The sequence below is a fragment of the Artibeus jamaicensis genome, unplaced genomic scaffold (genome assembly GCF_021234435.1).
Source record: "Artibeus jamaicensis isolate MK-2021 breed Jamaican fruit bat unplaced genomic scaffold, CSHL_Jam_final contig_233, whole genome shotgun sequence".
In the NCBI taxonomy this organism is placed as follows: Eukaryota; Metazoa; Chordata; class Mammalia; order Chiroptera; family Phyllostomidae; genus Artibeus; species Artibeus jamaicensis.
Genome location: NW_026521486.1, coordinates 54343718 through 54352306, shown reverse-complemented (window position 1 = coordinate 54352306; position 8589 = coordinate 54343718). Strand labels below are relative to the sequence as shown.

At 46.0% G+C, this 8589-nt stretch overlaps 1 protein-coding gene across 2 annotated transcripts; it reads right to left on the bottom strand.

Annotated features, from left to right (window-relative positions):
• Positions 1–878: 878 nt before the first annotated feature.
• COQ10A (coenzyme Q10A) lies at positions 879–4864 on the bottom strand. Of its 2 annotated transcripts, XM_037133276.2 has the most exons (5): positions 4523–4862; positions 3847–3993; positions 2882–3074; positions 2548–2649; positions 879–2033 (listed from the first exon to the last, which is right to left on the bottom strand). In XM_037133276.2, the coding sequence occupies exons 1-5, from the start codon at positions 4654–4656 to the stop codon at positions 1866–1868; spliced, it is 744 nt and encodes a 247-aa protein (XP_036989171.1). In that variant the 5' UTR covers positions 4657–4862; the 3' UTR covers positions 879–1865. The 2 variants fall into 2 exon arrangements, with proteins under 2 accessions (XP_036989171.1, XP_036989172.1); XM_037133277.2 differs by lacking the exon at positions 3847–3993 and having other exon boundaries at positions 4523–4864.
• Between the last annotated feature and the right edge of the window lie 3725 nt (positions 4865–8589).

The window sequence follows — 8589 nt, the reverse complement described above, 5'->3', positions numbered from 1 at the left end:
CTGGCAAGATCCTGGGCTTAAGTGGGCTGTAAGTTGTTATGTGTATTCCTTTATTTTTAGGGAGGTCTGGCATTTCTTTACCCTAATCTGGAAACAGGCTCCCTGTGAGCTTTCCAGAGGTTTCTGTCTTTCCTCAAGGTTAGAAGTCTTTGACCTTTAGCCCCTATCCTTCCCGAATTTGTCATAAGGTAGAACACTGAAGGACTATAGCTGAGACCTCACAACTGCTGATGTGCCTAATCCAAGGAAACTGGTCCAGCCCACTGGGTGAAAGGAAGCAACTACATCAAGGACAAATAGGGTTAGGATGGCTAGCTCAGGGTGTGAACCGCTGGGGTGCTCTGGTACTTCATGGAATGCCTATTCTTGCAGCCTCCTTTAAGAAGGCCCAGCCCTGGCTGGTGTAGCTCAGTGGATTGAGCGCGGGCCTGCGAACCAGACAATCGAGGTTCGATTCCCAGTCAGGGCACATACCGGGGTTGCAGGCCAGTTCCCAGCAGGGGACGCACGAAAGGCAACCATACATTGATGTTTCTCTCCCTCTCTCCTTCCCTTCCCCTCTGAAGATAAATAAATTAAAATCTTTAAAAAAAAAAAAGAAGAAGAAGGCCCATAAAATATGAGGTGGTCCTGAGGGGATCAGTTAATAATCTGAGATCAGATTATTCTATCGTGAGACTCCTGCTGCAACTGACCTTCTGAAAAAGTCTATTAATAGGCAAGGGAGCGGGTCCTAGGTCCTGGCTTGGAGAATACACTACTATAGTTAGAAGGGACACTGTGTTCTAGAGGCCTTCTTGTACCTTCACTCCCCGTAACTTTATTCTACTCTGCTAGATCTATATTATCCTCCCAAGAAACAAGATAAAAAAGCCATATTCACACTGTCACAATTAATTTATTGAAATATTATAAAAACTCAGGCCAAGTGGAAGAAGTTGTACCCAAGAGTACAACTCTGTTCAGTGTTTTTTTTCCCCTCCTCACCCCATGGCACTGATGATAAGAAAGCCCCAGGCTCTCCACTAGCATGGCAATATTCTGAAAGTGAAGTCACATTTCAAGCTGTGGCCAGATCTCTGGCATCTCCCGAGGCATTTCAGGCAAGCAAAAGTAATTGACCTTTCAGTTCCTCTGTGTCAGAGGAAAAGGCTCAGTTTATTCAATACTTAAGAAAAGTTGTGCCCTGGATAGGTGGTTAAATTATCCTGATAGGCCAAAGGTTTCAGGTTCGAACCTCGGTCAGGCCACATGCAAGAGTCAAACAATGAATGTGTGAATGGGTAGAACAACAAATTGATGTTTCTCTCTCTCCTTTCCTCTAAAATCAATAAAAATTTAGAAAAAGACAAGACCCTGGCTGAGTAACTCAGAGTGTCATTGTCCCCATAGGCTAAGGTTTCACATTCAGTCCCTGCTGAGGACACATACAAGAATCAAGCAGTGAATGCATAATTAAGTGGAACAATAAACTGATGTTTCTCTCTCCCTCTCTCTTTAAGGTCAATAAATAAAAATTGGGGGGGGGTAAAGAAAAAAGAAAAGTTGCTATTTTCCCTGGATAGACACTACGGTGCCTTGACGGCGCTCAGAGATAAGCACACAGTCCTAATTATAATTCACTGTGAGAAGGCCGTAGGCATCAGACATATAGGGCTCTCGAGGTGAGCCTGACCAGTTCCCAAGCACGTGTCCTTTCCATACCCCCCTGACTTCTGCCCTCCAGCATTTCCAGCCACCTTAGAGCCCTAAGAGAATTGAGAGAGAAAACAGTATTATCAACACAGACTTCTCTCAGATTAGAGCAGGAGCCAAATGAGAACTAGGTGGAGAGCAGAGGAAAAGCTAAGGAACAATCTTTTGCCTCAAGTCTGGTGCACCTCATGGAACATAAGTTCACGGGGGATGGCTGTTTCTGGACCAAACTTGGTGGCTGCCCGGCGCTCAAAGGCAGCAACATTCTGTTTGACAACCTCATCAAAAAAGATGGTGGCCAGCTGGGAGTGCAGCAGAGAACGAAATTCAAAGGAAATCTGGAAATGGGTAAAAGACAGTCAGAAACTCCTCAAGATCATGTTGGATGGCCCCTGGCCAAATGCAGGGACACTCTTCAGTGCCTTTTCTCCCCCCTACCCCCCATTCCTTAGAGCCCCTCAAAAACTCTTAGGACTGAGCACAATGTTCAAGTTGGATAAAATGCCAGACATGTGGAAAGTATCACTGACTTGGAAAGTGCTATGTGCTAGGTATATATAAAGAATAATTTAGCCCTGGCTGGTGTGGCTTAGTGGATTGATTGCCGGCCAGCAAACCAAAGTATCACCAATTCGATTCCCAATCGGCACATGCCTGGGTTGCCAGCCAGGTCCCCAATAGGGGGCACTTGAGAGGCAACCACACATTGATGTTTCCCTCTCTCCTTCCCCTTCTCTCCAAAAATAAATAAAATCTTTTTTTTTTAAGTATTTTAAATTAAGGGTGTTACAGTACCTCAGCCCTGCCCCCCCCCCCAGTTGTAGCCCTGTGTAATACAGGCTCCTGACTCACCGAAAAGTCCACAGTGCAAGTTCGTGGGTAGGCGGGAATACCAGGGCTGAATCGCCATATGGTCTCTAAGTGATTGAAGAGTTTGCCATCAGTGCAAACAGCCTAGAAATAAGACAGTCGGGTAATTAAACATCATACCATACGATGGAATAAAACCTAAAATAGATATGGTAGGCTATAATAAGGAAAGTCATTTTCCTTCTAATATTTTATGAGAGAAGTATTTGACATGTGGAGATGAAATCATTACAAGAAGGTCAAAATTGGCCTTAAAAGTAAAAATGCTAGAGAACACAGAAACAACTTCCTGATCAATCTGTCCAATAGGCCTCACCTTGACCATGTGAGGTTTGACCATGGAAACAGCAGAGGTGTAACGTTCCACCACAGGTGGAAAGCCAACCTCCAACTGGGCCTTCAGGTGACCTTTGCGGCTGGATACCACCAAAGACTTCTTACACCAAGGCACAAACTGGCAATACTCCTGGACATTGGATACCACCTCGAACATCTCCTGCATTGAGTACCTAGGGGAAGAAATCAGAGAGGTCAAGGAGCTGCCAGCTGGTTCAGGCTTCTCCCTTCCCTGGGTGCACTCCCCCCAGTACCTCTGCCAACTAACCATGCATTCAGGAATTAAGAGATCACAAATTAAGACAGAAGGAATGACCAGAAGCAAATGTGCAAATTTTCACGGTAATGTTACCTTATGTTTTAAATTTACAGAATGCCTTTGTAATTAGTATCTATTTAATCTTAACAGGGATCATCTAGGGGGAACATGTCTGTCATACAAGGACTCAGATCCTAGTTTTACAACTTTCTAATAATTGTAGCCCTAGGTACCATTACCTGTGCCTCCATTTTCTCATCTGCAACTCAGAGGTAACAATAGTATATGGTTCATATTCATTTGTTGAGAGGATCAAATAAAATCTTTGTAAAATACCTAAGCAGTCTAATTGCTAGCAGTAGCAAGTGCTCAGTAAGTGCCAGCTATTTTATATTGTGCTCAGAATACATAGTTAGGTAGGCAGAGAAATAATACCCTGTTGTCTTAACATTGTCCAACTCTAGGCATGTTTCACTTTATGTACCTGCAGGGCAACCAAAAAGAAAGGGGAAATTACGGTTGAAAGGTTGGCAGGGAAGGATAAACGATCAGTAATACAGCTGGGAGAGATGGCCAGGGATGAATCTTCCGCCCTATTGCTAACCCTTACATTCTAACCTGGACATGTTTATCCGTTTGGAGGGGAAGGGAATGTGGAGGTATGCTGGACAGGGGAGGATGCTCACCCCATGATCCTACGCTCGGAGTAAGCCTTTCTCTTGTTGGTGAGGGGGGCAGCAAAGCCCATGAAGGAACGGCAGGGAGGTAAGCCAGCCTCAGCCGCCAAGACTTGTGCAGCCCGGGGCAAGAGGAGGCTGCCGGAAACCAGAAATCTAAGCCCAAAAGGAAAGGAGAGACAACCTCAGGTTACTTTTGTGTTCAGCCATTTGTAGGTGAAGGGGAAGAGAGGCGCATCCCAGAGGAAGGTCGTCTGGACAAGCTTCTCCCCCCAGCACCTGCTGCAACCCGCCGGGCAGTCACGAGTGCGAAAGGTCGAGGTCGGCTGAGGACAGTGCCACGAGAGGGAAGAAAACAGCGCGTGCGAACTGCCAATTGCCTTCGACTGCGGGCTCTGCTACTGCAAAAAGCTAGGAAGCATCCCAGGTCCCGGCGCTTCGCCAAGCCCGTTGCTGTCGGGGCTTCCGCGAGGGGCAAGAACCGGTTGGGCACCCACCCCGAAAACTTCCCCTCACGCATAAGTTGAAAAGGGGTTCCCCAAAAGCTGTACACTGGACTGCAGGGAACGACCGCTGCCACCACCGCCTCGATAGCATCCCTGGGTTGCAATCCTCCACCACGGAACTTCGGGGTCCTCAGGCGACCCCGTGTCCTCTCTCGCAGCTGCCCGAACCTCCCTCTCACCTCATTGGTCGCCGCGGTCTTGGAAGGCCCGGGGGCGGGGCCGGGCACGTGCCCGGGCGGAGCGGGAGGCCGCAGCAGCTCCGGGCCGCCGCGCGCGTCCTGACCGGGAGCCGCCGCGCGCTCGCGGAGGCCATGCGCGCCACCCTCCCTAGCCCTCGGCTCGGGCACCCGCAGTGCCTTCCTCACGCCAGAGGACGAGCGGCAGGAAGCACCCGCAGGGCAGGTCCAGGGAGAGCGGGGGTGGCCCGGGACGGCGGCTCCTCTGGCCTTGCTCCCGCCCGGGCGGCTGGGTGAGCGAGAACTGAGCCGCGACCGCTGCTCCCGCAGCTCCCAGCACCCTCACGTCACGCGGTTGCCATGGCTCGGGACTGGGAGAGGGAGGAAGCAAGGGGACAACGCAGCCTGTTGGGAGATGTAGTTTAAGACCTCTGGCGAGAAAGGGCACTGGAATGTGTGTGAGAAGCTGCAGCGATGGTCCGGTTGTGCAAAGTCGCCAGGCAAACTACTATTCCTGGCCAGTCTGGGTCATGGGCTTGATACATAAGTACAAAGGTGTGTCAACAGCGAATATATGTTGATCTCTTACAGCCTTTATCATATTCTGCCTTGTTTATAGTTCTATAAATTCTATTCACCTTTGTAGCCTCCATAGAGCTTAGTACTGTGCTTTACGTCTTTGAGAAAGGAAATGGACGTTGCACACTCTGGGCTAAGAGTTTACATATTTTGTCCTTTAATAATTATACAAAGAAGTTGATGCCCTGGCTGGTGTAGCTTCATGGATTGAGCCCCCAGCCTGAGAACAGAAAGGTCAACGGGTGGATCCTCAGTCATGGCACGTGTCTGGGGTGCGGGGCCAGGTCCCCGGTTAGGGGTGTGGGACAGTCAACTGATCAATGTCTCTCTCGAGCACTGATGTTTCTCTTTCTGTCTTTCTTTCTCCTTCCCTTCCCCTCTCTCTAAAAGTAAATAAATAAAATCTTAAAATAAAAAAAAAAAGAAAGGTGTTGAGGTGGAGAAAACCAGACTGACTTCTAGGGGAGAGAACCATCTTTGTCTGGAAAAAATATGCACTTAAGGGTGAGACCTCAAGGGCAGGAGGAACCCAGGGAGTGAAACGTCACTATACTGTTTTTCATAACCATACAAGTAGGAAAAAATGCTCGTGATAAAAGTGGGGAGAACAAAAGAAGAAAAAAGGGAGAGAGGAATGAGCACTTACAGATGATCTAGTGGGGTGCCAAGGGCCATCAAAATTCTCCCACGGACATTTTTAAAAATATTTTATTTATTTTTCGAGAGAGGGGAAGGGAAGGAGAAAGAGTGGGAGAGAAATATCAGTGTGTGGTTGCCTCTCATGCATCCCCTGCTGGGAACTGTCCTGCAACCCAGGCATGTGCCCTGACTGGGAATCGAATCGCGATACTCTGGTTCGCAGGCCCGCGCTCAATCCACTGAACCACGCCAGCCAGGGCCCACAGACATTTGTAATATAGTGGTGATGGTGGTGGTGGTTAGGGGGTGGAGAGATGGAGGAAAAAGGACTTATGGTCATGGACAGCAGTGTTGTGATTGTGAGGGGGTGGTATAAAGGGGATAAATGGTAATGGAAAAAATACAATAAAAAAAGAAATAAAAAGGATGTTGGTGCCTGCTGATACAATGAATGATGTTTATACTATTACATTGTAAGCCCCTCTGCTGCTTTCTTTCTAAATCCTTAGTCAAGCTCTCTACATTCAGGAACGACTCAAGTAGTGTTATGTAGGTGGGATGGAGGGGATAAAATAAGTAAAAATTATGTTCTCTTTTGGGTCTCCTTGGTGTGGAAAAGAAACATCTTGCCCAGAAACAGGGGTCTGGAAACATAGAAATTTTCCAATTCCCCCCACTCCTTGAGGCTGGCATTTATTTGGGCTTTCCACTGGGTATGGGTTGATTTAAAGTTTGAGCCATTTAATCTGGATTTCAATGAGCAGGAGTCCTCCCTTGAACCCTGGCTTACAGTTAACATTTTGTAAGGAAGGTATTTTAATCCTTATTTTATATTTATATATAAAACCCCAAGTTAGGGAATGATCTTATTTCTTTTTCTTTGCTAACTTGTCTGACATCTTTTCCCCTCAGCATCTCCACCTCAACCAGCAGGTAACCTGGAGCCAACTCTCAGTGGGCGTGTGATCTCAAGAGACAACCCCACTCTCTTGTCTAGTTCCACTCCCTCTAAGAGCTCATGTATGTGAAACAGCTGCTTTGAGTGAGGAGGAAGGATCTGTCCAGATTAAAGGCAGAAATTAACTGGGGTACGTGACTGAACTGTGACCTCATTAACATTCTGCCTGAACAGAGTGAAGTCCTGCAGAATTCCAAGGTACAATAGGCTTGCCAAGCCCATTTGTTCTTGTACCCTACTAATTAGATTAGCTTTGAAAACTTTTCCTAGTTCATTCCCTGCACTTGAAAGAACCAATTTCCTCATCATTCTGTATTGATAACTTCAAATACTGACTCAAAATACACAGCCTGGAAGCCCCTCTTGACTGAACCCATCCCTCAACATGGATGACAAATAAAGTAGCATGTATCCTATATTCACTAGTTATTTCATCTATATATGTATGTTCTTCCACTAAGTTATAAGCTCCACAAAAATAGATACCATTATTTCTAAGTTTCTACCACCAAACCAATTAGTATAGTGCTGTACACAAGGGTGAGTTTTCAACCAACTTTTGTCAGAAGAATGAAAACTGAGTCTTAAAGACAGGAAAGCATCTGCCTAGATACATCCAAATATGAATTTAGTAGTTGAATCCAGTAGGACTGTAGACATAAGACGACTTTGCCACCACTTCAGCCCTATGCATTTGCTTGAGCCCTGGAAGTATCTGTGTTACCTATATCATACCCCCTTTTCCCCTACTGGGAAATCCTCTTTCTGTGCACTGAATAATATTAAAAATAACTCTTCTAGCCCTTGCTCCTCCTTCCAGCTGCCTGAAGAACCTGGCGGCAACCTCCCTTGTTCACCTCCACTCCCCAGCCAGAACCAGGCACGTGACTTCAGCTCAACTCCTGACTCCCATATTCCTCAGGTTACCAAGAGCTATTTCAGGCAGTAGAATCCACATAGTCCCCTCCTCCCCATCCTCTGGGCCATATCCTAGCTTAGCCCTTCCTGGAAGGTCCATCATACCCAATAGCCAAGTCAGCATGTCCCAACACCCATCTTGACTCCAGCTACCTTCAGTTTCTACTTTTTCAGCCTCATCTTCATCATCATCACCAAATATTAAGTACTTGTTCCCATATGCTGCTCTGCTAGATCTATAAATAATAATTTAATGTCTATTGTTGCCTTCAGCAAGCTCAAAATCCTTTCATAGAAAGACAAACAAACAATGTAAAGTCCTGTGTTGAAAGAAAGACTAGCTAACAAGGAATTTAAAAGGTATTCTGAATTGTTGGGCACTTCTATGTAAAAAACTGAAGGTGAAATGAACAACAAAGTTAGCCCTGGCCGTGTAGCTCACTTGGTTAGAGCATCATCCTAATACACCAAAGTCGTGGGTTTGATTCTCTGTCAGGCGTGTACAAGAATCAACCAATGAATGCATAATTAAATGAAATAAGAAACCAATGTCTCTTTCCCTCTCTCCCAGCTTCAAATAAATATAAAAATTAAAAAAATAAATAAATGTGAGTGCTACAGGGTAAATAAGTGAGGTGACCTAACAAAAGGGAAAGAAACTTTTAACCTGGGAAGACTTCCTGGAACAGGTAAGTTTTACATAATGTTGTAAATTTTATTTTCAAATGGTAAAAAAATTTAATTATTAAAAGTATACGGCGGTAGGTAAATTTCCCTCTTACTTCTCATTCCTTGTCACCCAGTTGCCCTCTCCAGGAAAAAACACTGGTACCAGTGTATTGTGTATTTTCCCAGTGGGAATCAAGATATTGAAAGCAATGAGGTACAGATTGTTGGAGGGCAGGGAAGGACTTTTTTATCTGTGCCTCGACGGGGGCCAACTGCTACCCTTCCTCCTAAATGTGTTCCTTTCTTA

Coding starts and splice junctions, on each gene's coding strand:
- COQ10A (XM_037133276.2), bottom strand. CDS start 4,656: ATGGCCTCCGCGAGCGCGCGGCGGCTCCCGGTCAGGACGCGCGCGGCG. Junction 3,075..3,846: donor TCCGAGCGTAGGATCATGGG/GTGAGCATCCTC, acceptor TTCTTCCCCTAG/GTACTCAATGCAGGAGATGT. Junction 2,650..2,881: donor TCAAACCTCACATGGTCAAG/GTGAGGCCTATT, acceptor TCTTATTTCTAG/GCTGTTTGCACTGATGGCAA.